The sequence below is a fragment of the Heterocephalus glaber genome, unplaced genomic scaffold (assembly GCF_053883595.1).
Source record: "Heterocephalus glaber isolate CG9 unplaced genomic scaffold, H.glaber_assembly_v1.0 deba00000122, whole genome shotgun sequence".
In the NCBI taxonomy this organism is placed as follows: domain Eukaryota; kingdom Metazoa; phylum Chordata; class Mammalia; order Rodentia; family Bathyergidae; genus Heterocephalus; species Heterocephalus glaber.
In genome coordinates, this window is record NW_028258138.1 from 13,718,668 (window position 1) to 13,745,812 (window position 27,145).

Genomic DNA, 27,145 nt, shown 5'->3' on the forward strand with positions numbered 1-27,145 from the left:
AGGTGAATAAGCACAAATGAGTACAGGCAGGAAAGAGGGACCAGATCCCAGAGTGTGTGCACTGCCTTCAGATTCATTCTCAGATCCTGAGGACTGCCACACTCCAAAGATAGCTGAGCACTTGGGTCATGCATGTATTTCCCATGTCTTCTGGTGCCACGGTCCCTTCAGCTCACACACAGCAGTCAGGCCTTGTTTCAGGTTGTTCATGTGATGGGGGGCGTCACACAAAAGAGCCTTCCTCCTGCCTGTAGTGGTCTTTTGCCTTTCCTTTCAGTAATCTGCAGCTACTCTTTCAGACCCCTTCCTCAGAGCAGTCTTTTCCTTGGCTCTTAGGCCAAATCAAGTTCTACTTTTTAGTCTCTTATCACGTGCTTTTAGTTTCCCTGGGACCCACATTTGGTCTGTGTGTACCAGTGTTCATGTCTATAAAATGAGAAAATTACTACCAGTGACCACCTCAAAAGGTCAGGATGACTCCTAACCATGCACAGAGTAGGAGGCTGGTAAATGTTAACTCTCATTTGAAAGAAGCTGCAGAACAGTGGACAGATGTCCTGAGATGGCTCAATTTAGACGGCTTTTGGATTTACGATGGTGCAAAGGCATACCCTTACACTCATTCTGTTTTTCAGTACAGTATTAAATACCAACATTAGATAATCAACACTGTTATAAAACAGACTTGATTTCATTTGACTTTGCCCAGCTGAAAGGTAATGAAGCATCCAGAGCATGGTTAAGTTATGCTAGGCTAAGCTACAATATTGAGAAGGTTGAGTGTGTTAAATGCAATTTCCACTTACAATATTTCCAATTTATGGGTTTTTCAGGACAAATCTCCATTATATATTGAGCAGTGTCTGTATATTTTACCTATATTGTCTCAAAATGGGCACAATTAGCCTCTGCTATTCAAAGTCAAGATAGTGGTGACATTCAGGGAGAAGGTAAGTTCAGTAGTAGCTAAACAGGAACACAACGGTTCTGATGGGGTCCTATTTCTTCTGTTTTGTGATTTTGTGATAATTCATCCTTGAGCTCTACACATAGGTTCTTTACTTTAAGTAACCTATGATTATCATAGGTATAATTTACATATTTATTTGAAGAAACATTTACTCAATATTCACTCTATGAGGGTAAGAACCTTGTCTATTTTCTGCATCTGTAATAACTAATATAGTTTGTGTAATAACCTGCAGCATAACAAAACATACACCTGATCATTACACTCTTCTACTGAAAACCTTCAGCAATTTGCCATCTCATCCATATTAAAAGTCAGTCCTTATCACAACCTATACATCCTCAGCTGGTGTGCATACCCATTGGCTCTCTGCCTGCACCTTTTCTACTATTGTCTCATTCACAAATTTTTGGCTAGCTAAACTCAGTTAGAGTTAATGGCCACAATACATTGTGAATACACTAAATATCTCTATGTTTTTATTGTAAATGGTTAAAGTTTTGCTATGTGAATTTTATCTCAGTTAAAAAAAATGTGGAGACTCCAGAGTCAGGCTGGCTCATTTCAAATTCTGGCTGTGTCATTTAGCTGTGGAATTTCTGATATGTTACTTCATCTCTCTATGCCTCGGTTTCCCCAGCTGTAATATTTGCAAAAATATTTACAAAGAGAAGATAATCAGAGACGTGAACCCTTCCTTTATAAAATTGCCCTTGTTCTTATTGACTCGTAAAGGGGTCTCTCCTCTTGGGAGGGAAAATGAAGAAGATTAATCTGGGTACTTCATGCTGTGTTTTAGGTAGATGAGGACTAAAGACTTTTCTGAGCATAGTAAGCCATAGTAAGGAGTCAGGCAAGGCTCCTAACACTATGAGTGCCTGGCCAGAGACTTTTTTTTTAAAATGCCTTTCAATGAGCCCCAATTATGTATGGAACCAGCTAAATACCAACTTGGTCCAGACCTTCACATGACTAAATTTCTTTACACTCTCAGTTTTCTATAATAGGCTATAAAGGGATAAATAAATTAGACCTTTCTTTTCCTTTCAAAGTTTTCACCGTAACTGCATTCCACAGTGCTTTGGCAAACAGACCAGTGTTAGGATGGAAATTACACTAAGATTGCTACGGTGTATGTAATGACAGCCATGGTGCTTAAAAAATGGAATGTTAAGAGAAACTTGTAGTCCATAGAGTATATTTGAAGAAATACATTTAAGATTACACTCTAGTTTTCCAAGACGTGGTGTACCAGATTCACATGGTGAAGATAATACTAAATACTGAACTGATCGATGTACATGCTCTGAATGAAATTTTTGTAATTGGATCATTATTCAGCTCAATCTTACATATTACCTGCTATCAATTGTAGGTTGCGTTGCTGAAAAGAGAGCATCCATAAATCATTCCTCCATTCATTCATTCGAAAATTGTTAGTAAAGCTCTTCCTAGGCATCAGGCACAGTGCTAGGCATCAAGATTTCAGGTAAACAAATGTTACTTCACAAGAAAATAAGATAAGCAATTAGAGAATTGACATTGACCATGAGGGAACTATGGTTTGCAGTTGTGAGGGGAACCTCTTGAGGAGCAAATTCAGATGGGAGGGACAGATGAATAGAAAGAGGCAAGCCAGGGGAGGGGACAGTTCAGAGTCCGTGGTAACAGACTGGATCTAGACCACAGTGACTTGGCCTAATGCAGTGGTTCCCAACCAGATTGGTTTTGTATTCCAAAGACTTTTGACAAGGTCTGCAGACATTTTTTGGTTTTTACACTTTGGGAGCAGTTACTACTGACATCTAGTGGAGAGAACACTGGGACATTGCAAAACATCTACAATACACAGGACCGCCTCCACGAGAAATAACTTCTAGCCCAAAGACATCGAAAGTTTTGAAGGTGAGAAACCCCAAGAAACTATAATAGCAGTAGAGCTGAAGAGAAGTAGATTAAAAAGAAGTTTTAGGAATTAAATCAGTAATATATGAAAATAAACTAGATGTGGGGGCAAAAAGCAATGGAAAAATCAAGAATGACCTCCTCTTTCCCATTTTAATAGCTGAGAGAAAATTGTATTAATACTGAAATACCGTTTAGATGTTGTGTCAGACAGAAATGGTAATTGGAGTTGGCTGCATGAATCTGGAGTTTAGAGGCCAGATTTAGGCAAAAGATACTTGGCTTAAAGATAATATTTAACATCATAAAATTATATGACATCACCTAACAGAAAAAGATAAAGATGTAGCCAAGAAATCAGAATTTAATACCAAATCAATTACATACTCCCAATAGGCTCCAAAAGCCACTGACCTTTTGTTTTCAGTGTCTGGGTAACAATATAAGTTAGACTCACATCTGGAAAACAGTTACATTTGAGTTCCTTAGGTTACTTCAAGCTATTTTTCTTTGTATCTAGTTAGTATCTAGAAAATAAGTCATTTTAAATGGAATAATAACTAAGGAATGACCCCAGTTCTCATAGGAACCATAAGACTGCTTGGTTAACAATTGCCATGTTATTAAAACACAATGTATGAATTTAAGTTTAATACTTCAGGAATGGGAAAAGAGGGTATGCATTCAATTGGACATTTTTATTCTTAAGAGAGCACTATGAAAAATTGTGAGTCAAGAGTGACTACCACATTCATTTTGGGCCAAAATCATTGGATGCATATGTGTACAAAATAAAGTACTTCTAAAAAGCACAAAAAATTAACAGCAGCTGAGGATGACCCATGAGTGACTCAAAACCATGAGTCTGTATATATGAGCAGCGAAGGGAGGCATTTTGACAAGGAAATAAATTTCAGCTTTAAGCGTCACAGAATTCTATAGATGATACTGAAAAGTAATTTAAGTGTCCCATTTATTCTTTAAGAAACCTCCTTTAGGAAATCTAATCTTTCTACCGCTATCAACCAAAAAGAAATGTTTACTCATAGCATTGAGGTTACACATTTAAAAGTAGCAATATTTCCCTAAATAGTATTGGACCAATTACTATTATCATACTACTAATTGGACCAATATTGTTGACTAATTTCCCACCAGACAGCACATTTTAGTCTCTGCCATATGGGGCATATTTAAACTAGAAATGCAGGCATAGATTCATTAAACAAAATTACAATGAAGGGAGGGCAGGAGAATGGGGAAAAATAAGAACCAAGATGGATTATGTAAAGGTGCAGATTCCCAATGATGAATGTCATTATATTGTACACCTTAAATGTGCCAGTAAAATTAATTTGAAATAAAGAAATACATACTGATACATACTGAGTAATAAGGGCCTTGGATATTACATATATGACCTCATATAATCCTTCAGGGGTGCTATTATACTATTTTTATTCTTCTCATTTTACAGATGAGGATATTGAGTCTTGGAGAGTGTATGAGTCAATATAGAAGGTTATGGGTCAGGTTATGCTGCAATAACAAACATCTTAAAATTTTAGTGGATGAAAACATACGTCTGAGTTCTCCCTGATTTGTTACTAGATCATTGATGTTCTGATAACTACTCAGAGCAACTTCCCTGCAAAAGACCACACAGGGATCCAGGCTGCTTTCCTTTGGATCTCGAGATCTTGTCTGAGTGACTCTGGCAGGAGAAGAGAATCCTGTGGGCCATCCCAGACCCTTTCACTGTCTTCCTTTTCACCCACCACTCCCACACTCATTTCATTGGCTCTAAACCCTTTTAAAGGGCACAGGCTTTCATTTGTCAGGGGAAGGACAGAACAAGATATGGGTAAGCACCAGCACCTGCTACACAGAGCGAAAGCAACTGAATCAAAGCTGAAAACCCAGAATCTGGTCAAACCTAGACTGAAGTATGGTTTTCTCAGAAGCTGATTTAGTTCTAGACCTTGAGTTCTCAAACGGTAGCCATGAAACATCTCCTATTTATTGGCCCTGGATGTACCAAGATAAGGTGGATGACTAAATGCATGTAACACAATTTTAGGTTTAAAAACTAGCCCTTTAACAGGTTTGTAAAAATATATTCTCACTTTAGAAATACTTAACCAGCCACTTATAAATTTCTCCTCTGTTGAGTTTTGAAGGATCACTTCCTCAACAAGACCTCGCGGACTCCTCAATGAGGTGATTCCTTCTTTTCCTCACCACCCCTTGCACCATTCTGTAAAAACCACCGTTTTTAATGCCTCTGAATTTGATGATGGCAGAAAGCATACTCCTGCTATGTGACTAGGATTCGGCACTATGCCTCACAAAAAGTAGGTTCCCCATAAATAATGCATTGGATGGATGGATGGATGGTTGGATGGATATTTTGACTGTTTTCTGAGGCAGGTCATGACGTTGTTTGATGCTCTCTGGATTTAAAAACGCTGCCCAAAATAAGTTGAAACTTACTCTTCTCCAATTTCTATCCAAGATTTTTATCTTTTGAAATTTCTTCTTATTTAACTAATATTGAATAAGGTTCCTTTAGCACAAGAGCTCTTCAAGTTTCTGAAGATAACGAGCATATGCCCCTAGTTCTTCGTGGTTCCCTCCATCAGTCCATGCAGACGATCCATCAGTAAGTCTCTTTCCTTACCTGTGGACGTGTCTATTTTTTCAGCTCTCTTCCCAAAGTGTCCGGAACCATTCACAGTACTTCAGATGTGCACTAACCTAACCAGCTTCCATCTGTGAGGTTATAACCTCCCCGAGAGAACAGATAGTAATTTTTCCCATTATAGGCTCTTCAGAGAAAAGTAGTGTCAGGCGGCACAGTCAGTCTGTATTTGATGAATGAATGAATGTATGAAAGAACGGATAACTGAATTTTGAGATAGGTTTATTTTTTTTAATTATTTCCAACTGCAGGCCATTGCTGCTGTTTTTCTTATAAATTAACTCAGTTTAGATACGTTCTCCAAAACTCCTCTTAAGAAAAAAAATTTTTAAAGCTCCATGAGATGTTAATTCAGAACTAGCAAACATGTATAGAGAACATTCCTCACAAAGCTCAAAGGAAATTAAGCCAACATGATCAAATGCTGATTTCCCCAGAGAAGTGTCCTTGTCCTTCTTCAGAGAAATAGTCTCCAAACCTACATTGTTAAAATAGCCTATTTCCACTGTTCAAATGTGACAGTCAGAAGAAATTAAGAAAAGCAGCCGCGCTGGAAGCTGCCTCTTTCCCAGTCCCGCGCTTGTAAATGGAAGCAATTTACGAGACATTATCTCAGGTCCAAATAGGAAAGGAGCCACTATCATTTAGAGTCCTGAAGGTTTCCCATTTCTCTCCTCCTCCTCCTCCTCCTCCTCCTCCTCCTCCTCCTCCTCCTCCTCCTCCTCCTCCTCCTCCTCCTCCTCCTCCTCCTCCTCCTTCTCTCGCTCCTGCTTCGTCCCCTCCTCTTCTTCATCCCTGTCAGAGTTAAAACCGGAGCTCTGATATTCGCTGACGTATTGCCCTCCGAGAAAGCGATTCCCCATTAAACGATGGGACGCGGCACAGTTGGCCACTTCTCAGGGCCCCTGGCAGGCGCACGGGGACGTCCCTGCCGCTCACAGGGGACAGCCGAGGCCGCCTCTGCTGCGACCAGGTTAGGTTTCATGTGCCTGGAGGACGCAACCCTCGCTATTGACTTTCCAGTAACCCCGCGCAAAGTTGAGGGAGAGGGCGCGTGAGCGTGCGTGTGCGCGCGGAGTGTGCCCGGTCCGAGGGGCTGGGGCGGGCCGTAAGTACAGGGTGGGGCCAGCGAGGGGAGGAGAAAAGAAGCGCTCGCTCGAGAGAAGCCGGAGCGCGGCTCGGATTCCAGTAACCTGCCAGAGCTCCTCCGCGTTGGTCGGAGACCCTGCGCCAGCTCAGCCACTTCCCGCTCGCCTTCTGGGTTCTCCTTTCCCCTCTCCTCGCTCTCTCCGTCTGCACCCCCACCCGCACCCCACGCCCCACTTTTGCATCTGATCAGAGGACGAATGAGCAAGACGTTCCTGCACATTGAGGCAGCAACTTTCCTCAGCGGGGCTCCGGAGCGGGAGCGCGCTGATCCTCCGCGGTCTGCGGCCCGTGGAGGAAGAGGAGGAGCAGCAGTGATGGGCTAGGACCGGAGCGAGGATCCCGGAGCAGCTCAGCCTCGCGTTCCCACGCCGCTCCCCTCCACCTCGCTCCGCGGGGGGCGCGCGGGGTGCCGACCCGGAGCCCCCGAGGAGGATGAGGAGGGAAGCTGGCCCGAGCGGGCAGCATCTCACGGACGTGCGGCCGCGGCTGTGTCTCGGCAAAAACTAAGACAGTCAGAAAATGCAGCGCGGCACCCTCCTCGCCCAGCCCGGGCTCTGGACCGGGGACATCGGCTGGACGTTCCTCTATTTCCTCTGCTGCGCTCTCCCTCAGACGGCCCCGCAAGTGCTCCGGATCGGTGAGTGAGTCGAGAAAAGCGCTCGGGCTGCGGGCTCCGGGACGTGGTCGCTCCCCGCGGCCAGCGCGGGCGCAGCGGGTCCCGGGCTAGGCAGCTCGCGCCGGCGCGAGGTGGAGGTCAGGGCTCACCGAAGGCTGCTCGGAGAAGAGGGAGCCGCGTCACTGCCTCCCTCCTGGCGGCTGCGGGGCTTCCCCGGGAAGCGGGGTTGGCGGGGTTTTTCGATCCCGGCTCCCAGAACTCGGGCGATCGTGCAAGGACCCAGGCTCTCTTGGGCTGGCCCCCTGCTCTGGGCTGGAGGTCTCAGGCTGCGGCAGCCGCTGGAGTTGGACTCGCGGTGAGATCACCCAGCCGGCTGCCTGCACCCATCCCTCCAGAGCTACAGCCTTGGCCCCTAGCAACTTGGCCTCTGGGTGACCCGGAGGCAGGGATTGGGGAATCTCAAAAGTAGAACACTCGACCGCCAGGGAAGTGGGAACATCCCAGAGCCAGCCAGCGAGCCTAGACTCTCCAAGTTTCCATCTCTAAGTTGGGTTCTTCTACCTGAAGTCTACAAAGTGCGGAGTGGGGCAGAGTCGGAGCCTGACTTTTCTGGCTGAAGGTTCACGGAGTGGGGAGAACAATCAGACACAGCTCGGGGTTCTCTCTTGCTCCCCATTCTGCCCTGCCTGCCCATCTCTGAGCGTGATCTAATCACAGACCTAAGTAACTCCCTGGGAAACCCTAAGATTTGATCTCAAGGAGATAGATTACTGGGAGGCTGTCTATGGGAATCCTAGGGGAAAGGAGCTCAGAAGGGACTTGGGGGATTCGTGCACCTAAGTGCGTGGCAGCCTCCACCAGGATCCAGCCTGTGGAGGCATTCAGCAATTTCTGGGCTTTGGAGGGTAACACATCTCTTCACCTTCTTTCCTTGCAAATTAAATCCAGCTTCTATTTTGTTGTTAATGCAAAGTCTCACTGTGCCCTCCTTTTTCTCGGCCGATCCTCCAGTCGTGGAGAGGGCCAGCCACAGGTGAAGGGGTGACACTAGACCATCTCCCCACTTGTCTGCCTCAGACTTAGTGAAGCCCTGCACTCGGAGGGCTTGAGGCTCGCGCCCTTTCTAGGAAGGAGAGGGAACAGTGCGTGGTGCTCAGGCCTGACATGCTGAGCAGCAGGCAGCTCTCACTAACTGTACTGGTCTAACCTCACTTCACAAAATTTATAATCCAGTGTATTGTTGCAGAACACACCCATGGACCAAGAATCTAGCTAACTGCCTTGGATTGCCTTTTACCCCCATAGGCAAATGGAGTGTGCTTTTCATGAAAAGATCCCCAAGTTTTTATCACTGTACTTTTACTAAAGACTTGTATTTTCTGGACTATGAATAATGATATGATAATGTGCATTTACTGAGTAGTTTAAACTCTACTCGTAGAGTTACACAATACTTTCTTTCAACAAGATTCGCCACTGCTTACAATTCTTTGCCTGAGATGTATTCTAGCCTTAATATCCTGTTCTTTGAATGCAATCAACCATATTCAGATACTTTGTGTTACACTTTTGAGCAATACAAAATAAGTAATGAGTATGTGTTAGAATTTCCAATGTTTATTAACTTAATTGGTGTTTTACCTGTGTATTGTCCACCTTGAAAGAGGTAAGTTTAAGGATCTTAGAAATGGTGATACCAGCCAATATTCCTCTTGCTTGTAGAACAAACTTAGGTAGAATTTTCCTTCTGGCATCCCCCAAATCTAAAACTCAAAGCAGAAAATAATATTTTCACATATTTGTCACAGATCTGAGTATTTATCCAACCTCCAAGCAATCACAGGCAACCACTTAAAAGTAGTTTTCAAAGTGAAAGAAGTCAACATTGATTCACTGACTTTAAAATGTATGTCACATGATAGAGATTTGTTTTTTCTAAATGAGAGCTAAAGTGCATAAAGTGAAGCTGCAGGCCCTAGTGTTTACATGCACTACAAAGGTCTCACTCCTTTAGTTCTATATGACCTGTGTTTGCCATGGGCACTACCAACCTGTACATATTAATGAACTGGCACATATTTTTTAAATGGACAGTTTCACACCATGAAAACCAGCTTTAGTTCAGAGGAAGACTGCCTTCTACAGTTAATTTCTTGTGTCAGTCCAGTCTAACTTGGAATATAAAATATCAAAGGAATTGGGATCTTCACTTGCGTGTGTGTATGTGTATGTACATGTGTATGTGCATGTGTGTGAATGATTAAATTGTATTCACTTTCATCTCTTCTTTCACTTTCCGACAAACCACAACCACTCAACCAACCAACTAAAAGAGACCCTTGATTATTAACTTGTGTGATATTTAAGTAATATAAAATATCCTGAAAAAGTATAGCATTAATCACCAGGCATTTAATACTGTCCTTATATGGAGACATTCAAATGATTGAATGAATTGGTTGCTTGTCTATTGCTCCTGCTAAAGTGTCTGTTTAAATTTCAGTGATTGAGGAAAGCTATGAAATGAGAAAGAACTCATGTTGACTAAATATTTGAAAAGTGATTGAGAACTTATATATGCGTGAACATTTTGCACATGTGTATCAGAATACATCTTATGGTTGCAATTCTACGAAAAGTAAAGGACCATAAATGAGGTCCCAGAGTGTATGAGGTCTCATACTTCTCCTGGATTGGGGAAGTATCCCAGGAGCTGGTGCAGAAGAGAAATAGAGCCAGTGGCTGGGAATTCTGGGTGGCTTCTGGGATCATCCCTGCCTCTTTGTAGACACCAGTGTATATCAATAGCTAGGTAATTATCATGCTCATATAGTTGGTGTGAGAACTTCACCATTTTCCTAAATGATAGGTCAACTTATTACTAATGGAGTGGGATGAGTAGGTAGTGGCCCACCAGTGGGGGAAAATCCTTTCTGTACACCTCCAGCTTCTGGAACAGATGTGCCAAGTTTATAATAACAGAATGATGTGTCCCATTTCAACATACATAGTCATAGAGATGGTAGTAAAAGCAAAGAATTAAGGATGAAATGATGCACATCCAGGCTTTCTGATCCATAATTTGGGAGAAGTATAAACTTGGATCCCAGCTTCATAATTTACAAAGTATGTGTTTCAGACAAGGTTAATCAAATCTCAGCAGCCCTTTGTTTTCGCATCTGAGAAATCAAATTAAAACTATTGTGAGCTTCAGACTAGTCATTAGTAAAAATTACTAAAACAGGAAAAAGAATATGAAATGTCTTTGAGGAAAATCTGGATACATTAGTCACCTTATTGCTGCGGTTAATATTTTATTGTTAATTCTTATTATTGACATTTTCTTCCTGAACCAGGACTTAAAAGTTGATATAACATGGTCTTATAAGACTTCTAATATTAAATATCTTCACCTGTGAACAACAGTATTGATATATGTCTTTCCTATTCCACAAAAGAGAGTCAAAGATATTGATTTATGTAACTTACAAACAACCCACTAAGTAAATATATTATGTAACACATTACATAATTAAGTACTCCATTTAAAGAGAAATATTGTGAAAAGCTATGGGAGGGAAACTTACAGTGACAGCATAATTGTTTAAACACTTTCCTCAGTAGAGATACAAATCTATTTTACATCACTTGTATCGGCTGAAGTATCATTTAAAAAAATATTGTAACCCCAGACAGCCAAAGTTCCAAATAACATTTATACAAGTTTGCCTATATTTTTGTTTGAACCAATGACTTTTTAACTTTCATTTTTCACACTTCAAGTGTCCTTTGAACTCTTAGTCCTCTACCGTGTACCAGACACAGTTCTTGGTGCAAGACATACGGCAGCAAGCAAAAAAGGCAGAGGTGTCTGTCCCTTTTAAGCTTCCTTCTTGTGATTTACAACCTGTGTTACCACTAAAGCTTTTCATCAGACCTATTTTTCTCAAATATTATTCTCGTGGAGTTTTCAGTTACTATTCTGCCGTTGATTCATCATATCAATTGCCCAGTCGGCAGGGAACAGGTTCACAGCCTCTAGTGCATGGAGTATCAACAGTGAGAGTTCACGGTGCAGAACCTGGAGTAGAAATTCACAGGAAAGTTGCTCTGGTTTATGAAGATCTCTTTGACCTGAAGTAGATTCACGCTGAGAGAGCACTTGTACCCCAGGAAGTATTCTGACCCTCATATTAACTTGGAATACCTAAGTAGACCTTGAAAAATATGAGAAGGTGTGTAATAGCTCCATCAACAAGAAAAGACTGGCTAATATTAATATATTTCTGCAAATGAGCTGATCATTTATCTTGTTATTTTATTTGCATCTTTCCCCTTTTCAGGTAATATTTGGTTTACAGAGCTACTATTAACACTACCTAGAACTCAGCTTTACCTATCTTTCATCTGTGGTTTGTGACCTCCAGTTTCCATTGAGAGGAGCATGATTTAGTGACTCGGCTGAAACTCACACACTACTTGGTAGAAATGAAGGAACTTGGAAAAAGCTAGTCTAATTTCAAGTTTTAAGTTCCTTGCATTAAAATTTTACTGCATAGTGTATGAATTTGCATATGTACTTACATAGCTCTTTATACTAAACTGAACTCAAATATAAGAAAAGTGAATGGTTATTCCTAATTATGTGGGGATAAAAATAACTTAAAGTGAGTATCATTTATAATTGAGGAAATCAGCAACAAGGAAAGTTGCTACAGTTTGTTGACTCTCCAGAATTTCTCTTTAGGAAGGAAGGACTCAAGGAATGCAATAAAATCAGAGAAGCCCTCCTGCTACCTATTCCTAGCAAACACACAAATTATTCAGTTACTTGGGTTGGTTTTAGAGGAGGTGGTAGTGGGAGTTCTCATAGGCTTCCCATCTGCTTCTTTTCTTTGTTATTTCATTGATAATTATCCATTTAATATAGAAAGTAGTGTCTACATTCTTAGATTTTCCAAAAGCTATTTGCACCAGAAGAAAGGGTAATAAATGACCAGAGGTAGAAGGAAATCAACATTTCTAATGCCCTTTTTTGCAGTTGACTAAACATGAAAATATTAGTTAATTTTTTTCCCTTTAGTTTTATCTATAGAAAAGAGAATAGTAACAAATTCATGGATTTGATATAAAGATAAAATGAGATACCATATGTTCAGTGTACAGCATACTGTAGACCTTAATAAAGATTCCTTCTCTCTCCATCAGTGAACAACATAGGAAGTCTGTGACCTGGAATAACATATTTATCTAATCAAGTAAGTATAGGGAAATGTCCTTTCATAGATTCATGAAGTACGTTGGTGTATGAAAGGCTTTTTGAAATTGTGCTGCAAAAATCCTGTTTCTTTTACCTAATCCAGTCTTTTCCACACTTTTGGTATAAGTAGGTTCCTATTTGTATCACAACTATTAATGTCCTACTGAACTCATGATCCCAGAAGATAGTAATCAAAACATTAGCCAATAAAACCATTGAAATTTCAACACATACACATCAAAACTCATATGGCCTCAATTCTTGGTGCTTCTGAGTCTAACCCAGATTCTATGCCCTTCTTATTTCAGAACTTTGAAAAAAATAAAACTTAAAGAATAGATTTTAGGTTTAAAATTTAAGGATCTTTGTGTTTAAATATGTTTTTAAAGCTACATTTAAAACCATCTTTCCTAAAGATGCTTTATTTCTTTCACTTCAAAAGTGACCTGAATCATTTACCTGGTCTTCTATTTTTAGAAAATTTGACTTATTAACTTTATGTTAAATGGAAACATTACATTTATAAATCACCTCCCAGGAACATAACTTATGATAACTTGAAAGTCTAAATTTATACTTCAACATATTAATTTATTTAAAAATGTAAGTCTATTTTTCTATGATAAATTTTCATAGAAAAATGAAATACTGAAATTAAAAAGAATGTATTCCAACTATATAAACTTCAAGAATTTCTTGTCTTGATTTCCTGAAATTGAGTTTTTGTATCAAATTAGAAAGTTCCCACCACTTTGTGACATAACACTATCATATTTACAGTAATACTACAATTGAAAACATAGTTCACCTTAGAGGGGGAGAAACGTAAAGAGGTAAAATATTGGATTTTGTAATCTTATTTATAACCTATTAAAAATTCCTTATAATAACAATTCCAAGTCACTTGGCAATATTTCATTCCCTTTGGGTTTATTGAAATTTGTTTTTCTAAAACAGGTGATTTTGTGTAATGCTATATTAATCTTGAAATCTAAAATAATATTGGTTACAAATTGCAATTAAAAAACAATGGTATTGACTAAATGAGTAAACTCCTTTTGAGCACAGATCAATCTCACAGACACACCATCCAACAGTGTGGAAACACTTTGTTTTAACAGTTTAAATTATTGTGAATTTTGAGGGCATTTATTGACTAAATAAATTTGAAGGATAAGAACATGTTATGTCTTTTGTAGAATTATTAGTTTGTTGCCATCCTGGATGGGGAAAGCAAAACTACAAAATAAAACTTGTGCAGAAGCTTATTAATTGCCTCTAAAATTTCTACTGAGTAATGTTTCAAAAGGAGTTTGACATTAGAGATTTTTATATGAGAATTATATATTTTTGGTTTTATTTAATAAAAACATGATGATTATTTCTCATTATTCTCATCAGTTATCAATTTGGATACCTGCAGTTTATTAAAACTTACTGTTTTTATTTTTAAATGCAAACATTTAAAATTCATTGTTTATTACAGTGAACAAGTCCAAGAGTACAGGGAATGTTAAGGGTAAGCATGTATTTTATTTATAACTGATTTAAAAGTCAGTCCATGCAGGAGTTATTTTTTACACATACAAACATTTCCTACCTCTGTTAACCGAGAAAGCCTAAAACAATGACACTCAAGTGGCAGCAAGCCCTTCCGCACACAGGATTCCTTGGAGAAAGGAATGCTTCTAAGAAGAAATATACAGTCTGATACTGGAATTCTTTGTAAAGCTGGAAAAGAAGGAGGTGTTGCCCCGGGTCCAGTTGATGTTAAAGGGCATGTTAAAGGCACCCAGATCCAACTGCTTGGTCTCTTATGAGTTCATACTTATATATTAAGTGATAAATAAAGGAAGCGGGTGAAAAGAGGCAAACCTCCCAAGCAGAGGAGGTAGGAAGTAATCGAAGTCAGCATTAGTAGTGCTTAGTCAGCTGATGGGAAGCGCAGTTGATACGATGTCTGATCTTACTCCCTCACCGCAAAACCACAGTCTAATAATGAGGAGATATCAAAGTCCAATACATGAAACATTTTTGTAAGTTAGTTGACCAACACTCATCAGAACAGTCAAGGTCATAAAAATCAAGGGAAGTCTGGAAAATTAACACAGCCAAGTGGATTCTAAGGAAATGGGGCGGGGGGGGGGGAGGTAAATGTGATGTGGTGTCCTGGATAAGAACCTGCAACAGAAAGTGACGTTAGGTAAAACCTAAGCACTTTGAAGAAAATTTAGATTCTCTAATGATAATGTATTAATTTTGGTTCACTAATTTTAAAAATTTAGTACATAATAACAGGAGAACATGATACAGAGAATATGGGAACTGTCTGTAAAATTTTCTCAGTTTTTCTGTAAATATAAAACTATTTTAAGACTAGCATCTATTAAAAATTAAAGGCTCAACCAACATAAGGATTTCTGCTGTTCCTCTTCCCACCTACCCTGCAGTACATAAAGATGTGTAATAATTGTATTAAAAGAAATAGGAAGAAAAACTATTATCAATTCCATACAGTGTGCTACATAAAGAGTTTACAAAAAATGCTATTAAAATAAAGACAATAGAATTTTATGTTTGAAAAGCCATTAAGGTGATAAATTTTATATAAAACTTGTTATTGACAAAAAAAGTTATGGCTAGATGTCTTCCTTAGAATTCTGAAATAAAGTTACAGAAAATCAGGCACAAGTTGTCTCTACTCATTAATGTATTTGTTTTCAATTATTATATGATTTTTGTACTTAATTAAATATAATTTAACTTTGAATATTGAATCAAGCATTGTAACATACTCTGTTAAAAGCATTAAGTACAATGCCCTTGAATGAACACTCATCAAACTATTTGCAAGAATTCTTTTCTAAGCAAAAATTGTCTAAATATGCCTTTAAAATCAATACTTAATTTTCAGAGCCAACACAGTACTTCATAATTTAAACTTGAGAAAAGGTGAAAATCAAGTGTGTGCATTTTTAAATGAGAGCTCAATTATAACCTTTAAGAGTTTCTTTTCTTTCCTAAATTTTAGATTTCTAAAATGTATTACCTAGCCTGGCCATCTATAAACAGAAGTGCATTCTGATGACCTAGCTATGTTTATATTGTGTAAGATGTTGCGGTACCTCATCCCCTAAAAATGGATTACTGAGATAGAGCTATCTTTCAAGTATAAAGGCAATATTTGCCTTTTGAATTCTAGGCAGTATGTGTTACTTTTGTTCTCAGGATATATTTGAACCCTAAGGCTATTTCTATACATGTTCACTGAATTGGCAAGAACCTTTATAAGCATTGTGAATGTTCAACAGGAGGGAATGCTAGCAAAAGAATAGCATAAACTTAAGAAATGAAGGACCTGTTAAATATAATTCCTATGATGAAATTCACATATTAAGATGGAAAATGCTTACAAAACAATACATATTGCAACATGCAATTTTACATCATTTAGATGGGGAATTTATACAATGCATTCTTGCTTATAGATCAAAACTTTTATCTAGAAAATGCAGAATGAAGAAGCCAGCTAGTTTAGTTAATAGTAGACTGGTGTGAATATTTATTTCATTTTGATTCCTATTTTTTGTCTCATTTAAAAGTGACATATTAATATAATCATTCTATAGATTATAGATTATTGAAGCAGTTATTTGCATTCAGAAAAGGTCACTGGAATGAGTGGACTTCAGCTTTGGCGATTCTTAGCCTACTGTGTTACATAATCTCTGAGTAAATTTAGTCCCTTGTATGTCAGAGTAGCATGTGGTGACCAGGTGCCTGGTGCCTCACTAATCCCTTCCAGGTCTGCAATCCTCTGTTTAACTTTATTGTCATCAGTGTTCACTGGGGTGCTACATGAAGATGCGCGACTTTTGTGTTTAACGTTTATAGTCACAACATCCAGAGTGTGGAGCTTGGTTCATTACCCTGGAGTTTAAATTTAACTAAACACACAAAGCCATTTTCACTGTGGAGCCACTTCAGGGTCCTGGCTTTTGATATAAAATACACAATACAGTATTATGAATCTCTTTTCTCCCTTTTCCCTTTGGAATTTATGACCTGAAGGTCATTCATCTAGGACATCCTCAGGTGCAGCTTGTCCCATTCTAACACTGGGTGTTGGCCTCCAAGGGCATTGTATTCCCACCCACATCTCTGACTAAGGTTGTTCACATGTCTCACCTTGCTGCTATTGACACTTTGAGACACAAAACTTTCTTCATCTGGTGTGTTGTGTGGGATGTTAACCCACACCCCATCAGATTGAATTCATGACCCACCCAGCAGCACCAAGCTCTAAGGTTATGTCCTTATTATCTTAGGTCCTTTCTGTCCATGTAATCTCCCACCCTCTTGATCTACTAGAAGCACCAGAGTTGCAAAGTATACACTATGTTTATTGATTTCAGTGACCCAAATATGCAAGGGCATGTGTTCTGCTCATGACTACTCAAGAGTTCTGCCAAGCCTCTTGTCTTCCTACCTTGACTCAAATTTTCCCAATTGTAAGAAAGGGAAATAGGAAGCCAGATTCTTATATTACTACACATTTACCTGAACTTTGAGGTTTAGACTGTCAATCCTATGATGGTATTTAAAGCAAAGCTATATATATACATATATATATACATACATATATATATATGTATATATATGTACATTTTAGGTATAAAATACATCTACATTTATTGTTGGGTGTTTGTAAAAGAACATGATGTATCTTAGTTTTTAATTTTTTCCCATTACCTGTGCACCCTTCACTCCCTCCACCCTTCCCTATTTACACAGAGTTTGATTACATTTTTTTTTCTTTCTCATAATTATTTCCTTTCCCTTCTTCCCTTTCCCCTTTCCCTCCCAGCATCCCAAAACCCTTGGACCTTTTCTTATTTCAAATTATCAATTATTCATTTTAATCATTTTCATCCTTATTTACACTTTCAATTTCTCACACTAGAGAAATTATTTGGTATTTACACATGTGTGTCCTATTTATTTCACTTAAGAGTATGGCCTCAATATGCATCCATTTAGCTATAAATGTCTCTAGTTTCTCATTCTTTACGGCTGAGTAGTACTCCATTTTATAAAAAAAACCCCACATCTTCTTTATCCAGTTTCCAGTCAATGGGCACTTGGGCTGTTTCCAAGCTTTAGCTATTACAAACTGTGCTGCTATAAACACAGGTGCACATATATTGCTGCGGTATAATTCTTTTAATTCTTTGGGGAAGATTCCCAGTAGGGGAATAGCTGGGTCAAATGAGACCTGTAGTCCTAGTTCTTTGAGGTTTCTCCGTACTGATTTCCACAGTGGTTGCATGAATGTACATTTGCACCAACAATGGAGAAGGGTTCCTTTCTCTCCACACCCCCGCCAGCATTTGTTATTGGTTGATTTCTTGATAGCAGCCATTCTTTGCGGGGTGAGGTGGAATCTCAGTGTTGTTTTCATCTGCATCTCTTGAATGACCAGTGATGTTGAACATTTTTTCATATATTTATTTGCTGTTTTTACTTCTTTGAGAAATGTCTGTTCATTTTGGATGCCCATTTTTGAATTGGGTCTTTGGATTTGGGGGTCTGATTTTTTTCAGTTCTTTATATATTCTCGATAGTAGACCCTTGTCTGAGGTACAGCTGCTAAAAGTTTCTTCCCACATTGTAGGTTGTCTCTTAGCTCTGTTGGTAGTTTCTCTTGCAGTGTAGAAGCTTTTTAATAAGATGAGATCCCAGTTGTTGATTCTTTGTGCTAGCTCCCATGCTGCTGAAGATTTGTTCATAAAGTCTTTTCCTATGCCAATGTCATCAAGAGTTCTACCTAACTTATCTTCCAGCAAGTTTAGTGTTTCTGACTTAATATTTAGATCTTTAATCCACTTCGATATTAGTTTAGTGCGTGGTGATAGGTATGGGTGTAGTTTTAATCTTTGGCAGATTGAAATCCAGTTTTTCCAACACCATTTATTAAATAGGCTATCTTTCCTCCAATAAGGGTGGTTGGCTTCTTTGTCAAAGATGAGGTGGCTGAGTATGTCTGGAGTTGTTTCTTCATCTTCTAATCTTTCCACTGATCTTCAGGTCTGTTTCTTTGCCAGTACCTTGCTGTTTTTATCACAGTAGCTTTGTAGTACAGTTCAAGTTGGGGATTGTGATACCCCCAGCCATGTCTCTGTTGTCTAGAATTGCTTTTGCTATTCTAGGTTTCTTCTGCTTGCAAATGAATTTTTGGATTGTTTTCTCTAGTTCTGTGAAGTATATTGTTGGAATTTCAATCAGCATTGCATTAAAACTGTATAGTAGTTTTGGAAGTATGGCCATTTTCACTGTATTGGTTCTTCCTACACAGGAACAAGGAATATATTTCCATTTTCTTATATCCTCTTCCATCTCCTTTTTCAGAGAGCTGTAGTTTTCAGTGTAGAGGTCTTTTGCTTCCTTTGTTAGGTTGATTCCTAGATATTTCATTTTTTTAGATGCTCTTGTAGAAGGAATTATTTTCTGAATTTCTCTCTCAATGGGTGTGCTATTTGCGTGTAAGAAAGCTATTGTTTTTTGAGTGTTGACCTTGTATCCCGCTACTCTACTAAATCTGTCAATTAGGTCTAGCAGACTTTTGACAGTTTTTTGGATCTTCTATGTACAGTATCATATGATCAGCAAATAATGACAGTTTAGCTTCTTCCTTTCCTATCTTTATTCCTTTTATTTCATTCTCTTTTCTAATTGCTATAGCTAATGTTTCCAGAACAATATCGAACAGGAGTGGTGATAGTGGGCATCCTTGTCTTGCTCTTGATTTTAGTGTGAAAGTTTTCAGTTCTTGACCATTTAGTATGATGTTGGCTGTGGGTTTTTCATAAATACCCTTAATCGGGTTGAGATAAAGACCTTCTATTTCAATTTTCTGTAGCGTTTTTATCATGAATGGGTGTTGAATTTTGTTGAATGCTTTTTCTGCATCTATTGAGATGATCATGTGGTTTTTGTCCTTGACTCTGTTAATATAGTATATTACTTTTATTGATTTATATATGTTGAACCACCCTTGCAACCCTGGGATAAATCCAACTTGGTCAGGGTGTATGAGCTTCTTGATGACACTCTGTATTCTGTTTGCCAGTATCTTGTTGAGGAGTTTTGCATCTGTGTTCATTAGGGAGATTGGTCTGTAGTTCTCTTTTTGGGTTGGATATTTCCCTGGTTTTGGAATCAAAGTAACACTTGCTTCCAGGAATGAATTTGGAAGGCTTGCTTCCCTTTCAATTTCCTTGATGAGTTTAAAGAGTAATGGCAATAGTTCTTCTTTAAATGTCTTGTAAAATTCAGCAGTAAAGCCATCGGGACCTGGGCTTTTCTTTGTTGGTAAGTTTTTTATTACATTTTCAATTTCACTCATTGTTATTGGGGTGTTTAGAATTTCTATATCTTCTTCATTTAATTTTGGCAATTTGTATGTATCTAGGAATCTGTCCATTTCTTCTGTGTTTTCCATTTTATTAGAGTACAGGTTCTCAAAGTAGGTATTGATGATTCTCTGGATTTCTGCTGGATTTGTTGTGTCTTCACGTTTTTCATTCTTAATTGCATGTATTTGAGCTTTTTCTTTCCTTTTTCTGATAAGGTTGGCTAAAGACTTATTGATTTTATTTATTCTTTCAAAAAACCAACTCTTTGATTCATTGATTTTTTGTATCATTCTCTTAGTCTTCATTGCATTGATTTCTGCTCAGATCTTTGTAATTTCCTTTCTTGTGCAAGCTTTGGGTTTGTTATGTTCTTCTTTTTCTAGGAGCTTGAGGTTCTGCATTAGGTTATTTAACTGAGTTCTCTCTGTTGTCCTAATATGGGCATTCATTGCTATGAATTTCCCATGTAGAACTGTTTTCATTGTGTCCCACAGATTCCTGTATATTGTACTGTAATTATCATTTACTTGTAGAAACTGTCTAATTTCTTCTTTAATTTCCTCTGTCACCCACTGGTTGTTCAGGAGGGTGTTGTTCAATTTCCATGTGTTTGTGGGAGTTTTGCAGTTTCTTATGTTATTGATCTCCAATTGTATTGCACTACGGTCTGATAATATACAGGGGATAACTTCGATTCTTTTACATTTACTGAGATATGTCCTATGAGCTAGCATGTGCTCTGTTTTGGAGAATGACTTGTATGCAGCTGAAAAGAATGTGAATTCTGATTTTGTGGGGTGGAACACCCTGGAAACATCTATTAAGTCCATTTGTTCAATAGCTTGGTTCAGTTCTAGAATTTCATTGTTAATTTTTTTTCTAGTTGATCTGTCTATTTGTGATAGAGGGGTGTTGAGGTCCCCCACTACAATTGTATTAGTGCTTATTTGGTTTTTCATGTCCATTAATATTTGTTTTGTATAGTTGGGGGCATTTGTATTTGGTGCATATATATTTAGGATTGTCATCTCTTCCTCTTGGATCATTCCCTTCACAAGGATATAGTGACCATCTTTTTCTGTCTTAATTAGTTTTGGTTTGAAATCTATTTTGTCTGCAAATAAGATTGCTACGCCTGCTTTTTTCTGGGTTCCTGTCACATGGAGAACTGTTTTCCATCCTTTTACTTTCAGTCTATGGATTTCCTTCTGAGTTAGGTGTGTTTCTTGTATACAGCATATTCCTGGATTTTACTTCTTAATCCATTCTGTCTATTTCTTTTGATTGGTGAACTGAGGCCATTAACATTGATAGTTATAATTGAAAGATATTGACTCATCCTTGTCATGATGTTTTACTGTTGTTGGCTCTTTTATTTCTTATTTTCCCCCCTTTCTCTTTAGTGTCTTACCTTGCATGGTGCCTTCTCTCTACTGGGCCTCATGGAGTTGTGACCTTCATTGTCTTTTTCTAGGATATTGCTTAAAATTGTTTGGAGTGCTGGTTTGGTGTTCACAACATTTCTCAGGTTTTCGTTTCTGTGAAAGTATCTAATTTCCCCATCAATTTTGAAAGATACTTTTGTCGGATACAACAGACTAGATTGGAAGTCATTTTCTTTTAGGGCTTGAAATACTTCATTCCAGGCTCTCCTTGATTTAAGGGTTTGTGTTGACAAGTCTGCCGTGATTCTGATGGGCTTTCCTTTGTGGGTGATTTGTTTCTTTTCTCTAACTGCCCTAGAATTTTGTTCTTCTGTTGGGTTTCTGGGATCTTGACTATTATATGTCTAGGTGTAGATTTTTTTTGGTCATGGCTGGTTGGAGTTCTATATGCCTTGCTTATCTGTACGTCCAATTCTCTACCTCTGTCTGGGAAGTTTTCTACTATGACTTCTGTGAACAGTTTTTTTATGTCAATTGTACTTTCTCCTGTTTTTTCGTGGACTCCTATCAGTCTTATGTTATTCTTCTTTGCATCATCTAGCAGCTGTTGGATTATTTCTCATGGTCCCTTACTATCTTTAAGAAATCTCTGTTTTCATGGTCCTTAACCACTATCCTGTCTTCTATATCTGATATTCTGTCTTCAGATTCTCTTAGTCTCCTCTGCATGCTTTCAATGGAGTTTTTAATCTCCTGAATATCTGTTTGAGTCTGTTTCATGGATTCCATTTCTTTCTTATGTTGGGCGATCGTGGTTTCCATTTCTTTCTTATGCTAGGCATTCATGGCTTCCAGCATGTTTCTGATCTCATCTATTTTCTTATGTGTTTCTGCTCTAGAGCTTCTAATCATGTGTTTCACTCTGCTCACCATGTCTGTATTTATCTGGGAGATTATTTCTGTTTTGAATTTTTCTAGAGCCTCCTACATCTGCTTTGTTACTTCCTGTGCTATCAGTTCAGGGTGTCCAAGTGGTTGCTTATCAGACTTTTCCACCTCATTTCCCCCAGAATTTCCTTTTTGTGGTGTGGAAGCCTGCGTTTGTGCCTTGCTTAAGTGTCTTCTCATTTCTGTTTTTGGTACTGTCCTTGATTTAATTCCTGGGTTGATATTTCAAAATTGCTTAATGTAGGTATCTTTGTTGCTTGTGTTTAAAACCCTTGTGGAATGATTGCTTTTCAGAGGTGTCTTCCAGATATAGCTTGTTTTTCGGTTTTGAGGCTCTAATGACTCTGAGGCTATTTTATTTTCCTTATACCAGGAAGGAAAACTAATTAGATCAATCACAACATGTTAGCTCAAATGACATAGTCAGCAATACCATAGCATCAAGCACAGCTTAGAAAATGACAATTTGTGGTAGTTATTAATCTATCACTTTTAACTATGTGAGTTACATTAAAACCGAGGACCAACCCAACATAAGTTTATAATGAATAAGCTCTTCAATATAGCATCTTTCCCCTTCAGGGTGGGGAGTTAAAAGGAGTTGGGTAGGGAGGGGCAGGTAGAAAGAACAGGCAAGATTAATGGTAAGGCCAGAAGACACAGAAAGATCACACAAACTCTAAGAATTTGTTAAAGGCAAGAGGAAAAGGCAGAACGAAAGAACAAAGATGTGAACAGAACCACCTAACAGCAACAGGGAGGCTAGATACTGAATTTACTTTCCTTTAAACTTAATGATAAGAGAAGGAAAAAGAGAAGAAAAAAACAATAAGGGAGAAATCCGAATTCAGTGCTGAAAGGAACAAATGGGGAGATGAGAACAATGTGGGACAGTGAGAGAATGAGTGAGAGAGAGAGAAAGAAAAGATACGAGAAAGAAAAGTAAAAATTTGAAGAGGAAAAAAAGTAAAAATTAAGAATTAAAAATAAGAGAAAAAATTTTTTTTTCTTTTTTGCAAATAGCAATAGGAATTATGGGCCTCCTTCAGAGTATGTCTCTGCTATCACAGTAGGCAACGTAGGAATCCCTGTGCATATAGGAGTCAATGAGTCTCAGCAAGCCAGCAGCAGACCAAGTACAGTGGTCTGATGTGCCTTTATTGTAGAGATTCTCTTTACTTTTCCGCTGAGCTTCAGTTTTCGTTGAGGAGCCTGAGAAGCCCTCTTTCTGTTAGTAACTTCTGCTCTGTCTTGTGGCGCTCAGGACAAGGGTTTTTATAATCTCCTGTGCCTCTGTAGTGTGGGACCAGGTCGCAGAAAAGCCAGAAGGCCAGAGGCGCAAGGGGGGCAGGGGGAGGGGGACTGGGCGTTGGAGGTGCCTGAGCGGCTACACGGACCTCACCGTGGAGTGGGCGGAGTCCAGGACGCCCGCGGAGCTTCAATCTGCTCCTCTCACCTGGCCATTCGCAGTTTGGAGAGCGTCGGATGGAGGTGGGGCTGCCTAAAGCAAAGCTTTTTAAATGAAAACAATGAAGGAAGCAATGGTGGCAATAAACTTTAAAGTTTAGTTTTCTGACTTTTTCAAAAGAATATCTATTGATTTTAGAGCCAGCATTTCTGTCTCTTGTCTTTCCCTGTCATGTACTTCCCTTTATATATACAAATTTATTTCATATATATGTTTCTAAATATATTTATTATGTATTATTATATGCGTTACAATATGTAGTATTGTTCACATCAAATTCACTGTATAATATACATACATTATATATCAATGTACATATAGGTAGATACTTGCAGGTATATATTATTTTCATTAGAATATATATGTATTACATGCACATATCATTGTATATATTATTATTACACGAATAAAATATATAATCCTACATAAATTTATATATAGCCTCATACATATATTAAGATTTTAGTTTGCATTTGTTTTTTTGCTTTCCTTATTCTATCTGGGGAAAAATTGTACTTGTGTATGAATGTATCATTGCTTTGTGAATAACTGGGAAAGGGTAACAGGACAAACATCTTGTCTTCTATTACTGGCAATGGAGGTAGAGGAAAAGCCAGGGTGGGAAGGCATAGGGACACACAAACCATGACAAATTTTTATGCCTCCACAATGTTCTCAGACCCATGAGAAATATCTGTTCTTTGGCCCAGGAGAACGTTCCTGTTGGTTAGTTAGATGGAACCATAGGGCAGTCATGACATCATCTAGGGCCACTTAACCCGAAAGGTTTAATGTTTTTGCTACATGTGTGGAACATTTGTAACAAAATAGGCAGTATTAAACTACAAAGAAAATATCTTCAGGAAGAAAATAATTGTTTAATGGAAAACTCAATAAAATTATGATATTCATTATCAGAACATATGCAGAACATTCTTCTCAGGAGTGTAATTACAAATTATAAGTGTGGCTGGGAGGTGAGACCTGGTCTGGGGATACAGGTCACTGAGGGTGACCCAGAAGGTTTTCCGTACCTGGTTCCTCCCTTCACACTCTTTGCTTCCTGGATAGCATGGCCCAAGCAGGTTCCCTCCACCTGGAGAAGACTGGGTGGACTATGCAAGGACTGAGACTTTAAGAGAGTCAGCCGCAATCAATCTGCCCTCCTTTAAGCTGTGGGTGTTGAGTATTGCGATGTGGAAAGTAGATCGAAGCATCGTCTTGGTAGCGAAATTTATTGCAAAAAATCCAATCTGTGCAAATTCTAAAACCCATATTAAACATTAATAAAATATCTTAACAGGAATGTGTTAAATTCCATGTATTTTTACTGTTTTTGAATTTTGTGTTAAATATGCTTTTCTGATCAACTAACCTTCCAATTACTTGAGCATAGAAAAAAGTCCTCATTTTTCGAAAGGACTGAGTAAAAATGAAAAGTATCGATTACAAATGAGTGGGATATAGCATAAAAATTTAGAACAATTAGTGTTGTGCTTCCACAATACTTTTCATTACTCTAATTTAATTGGAACAGTTCAAACAAGGGTTATGCTCTTCTTGCACATATGTGCATGCAAGTGAAGAAGGCTAACAAATAATATCTGTCACTCACTTTGTGAAAATTTCATAAAAATTCGGAAAGGCAACCCCTGGTGTGGAACTCTGAGATTTATATTCCCACTTTATATCAGATTTAAGGAAGTGGAATGAATGCATGATTAATGTGGTACTTATGAAAAACAAAATCAGTAAACATTCCTGAAAAGCATGCTAAAATGTTTGCCGTGCTCTTCCTGAAGTCTGTACTGTCTTTTGTTTCATATGAAGTAATCTTTTGAATACATCTCAGTATTTTGCAAGTAACATTTGACCTTTTCTTTTTCCTTCAGAGGATGTTTTAATTTGTGTTTCTGAACACTCTCGGTCATTTATTTATTCATTTATTCATTCTTATATTTATAGCTTGTCTTATTCTAAAAATATTTCAAAGGCTTATGAAAATCAGATACAGGTATTATAACCTGATAAAATATATTAATGAAAATGAACATAAATGTGGAACAGGATAAAGTCAAGGATGTTCTCTGAAAAGATGCCAAATGTGGAGCAGGAAATTTTGTGTGAACTTTTGGACAGCTGAAGAAAGTAGGAAAACAGGATAAAATCCACAGTGCAGAGGATCGACCTGCTTACACAAATTATGGGGCTTTTCAGGCTAAAATCTATAAGAAATCCAACCCGTGATATTGATAAAAGATGTGACATTACAGATAAATGTCTCTGTAATGAAATCAGTAGTGTTCTACACCTTTATGTCTTACAATGTGCTCAAGCAACAAGACAATATAATTAATGGTGATATGAACAGTCCTCCAGAACCCTGTCATAGATTTCTCAAGTAACTTGGTTTGATCTAAGATTAAAATACGTATTATTCAGGTGAGTGGATGGACAGCATACCACCACACCATCATCCATAACTCCTACTTGAATCTCAGCTTAATGAAAGATGAAGAGCTGAAAGTTAAAGGGATGGCAGGGTTGGTGGTATGCTTCTGGTCAGAGGCAGATGCGTAAACATCAGAAAGAAAGGATGAGACCCTTTTATGATGTGAAGAAACCAAATGAGATGTTTTGTTGAATACCTGATCTACATCCACTTGAATGTGGTACTTGTAAGCAGAACTAAGATTTTACACAGAAAATTCTTAATGCACAAATAGATGACAATCATTTCTGTACACCAGAGGAGAAGACTGTAAGTATTGTCAGTACTGATCAGAGATCTTAAAGGGGAAAAAGGAGGGGTGGAAAAAAAATGTTAAAGTTCCTTGGGATATCTAAAGTCTAAGTGATTGGATTCCAGGGAAGCTGACAAATCTCCTATTACTGTGTCGTGACGTCAGTGTGTATGACTTACACATACACATCTGTACCTACTGTGTAGATAGTAGTTTGTCTTTTATTTATTCTTTTATTTTGCTTTGATTTTGTACTGTTTGCTTGCTAAACTGTATTTTTGTTAGAATCTATTTTACATAGGCTGATCAGCTATAAAAATGAATGTCTCCTATCCACTCTGAACCTTTCAGATACTTCTCTATAACCATAATCATTTCCTCTTAGGAAAGCCTATTTTATCTTACAGGACTATTGATTGTATAAGACTGAAGGGAAATGGCTTTAAATTTTGTTGACCACTCTGTGTCGGGAATGCTAAATTTATCCACATTTCTTGAGACCATATTCTGAAGAATCACAAAATGTCTAAGATTCAAAAGCCAGCAAATAAAACCTGAAATGTAGCATATAGTGACTTAAGGTT

General features: G+C 38.2%; 1 protein-coding gene across 5 annotated transcripts in view; it reads left to right on the forward strand.

The window, feature by feature from the left end:
- Positions 1 to 6,552: 6,552 nt before the first annotated feature.
- Grik1 (glutamate ionotropic receptor kainate type subunit 1) overlaps positions 6,553 to 27,145 on the forward strand; it is a 394,986-nt gene continuing 374,393 nt past the window's right edge. For 2 of the 5 annotated variants that reach the window (XM_021256142.2, XM_021256141.2), the window contains exon 1: positions 6,714 to 7,362. In XM_021256142.2, coding sequence (XP_021111801.2) covers positions 7,245 to 7,362 — 118 coding nt within the window. In that variant the 5' untranslated portion in view covers positions 6,714 to 7,244. Of the gene's footprint in view, positions 7,363 to 27,145 lie in introns of all 5 variants that reach the window. The other 3 variants (XM_004842256.4, XM_087213299.1, XM_087213291.1) reach the window with 3 other exon arrangements.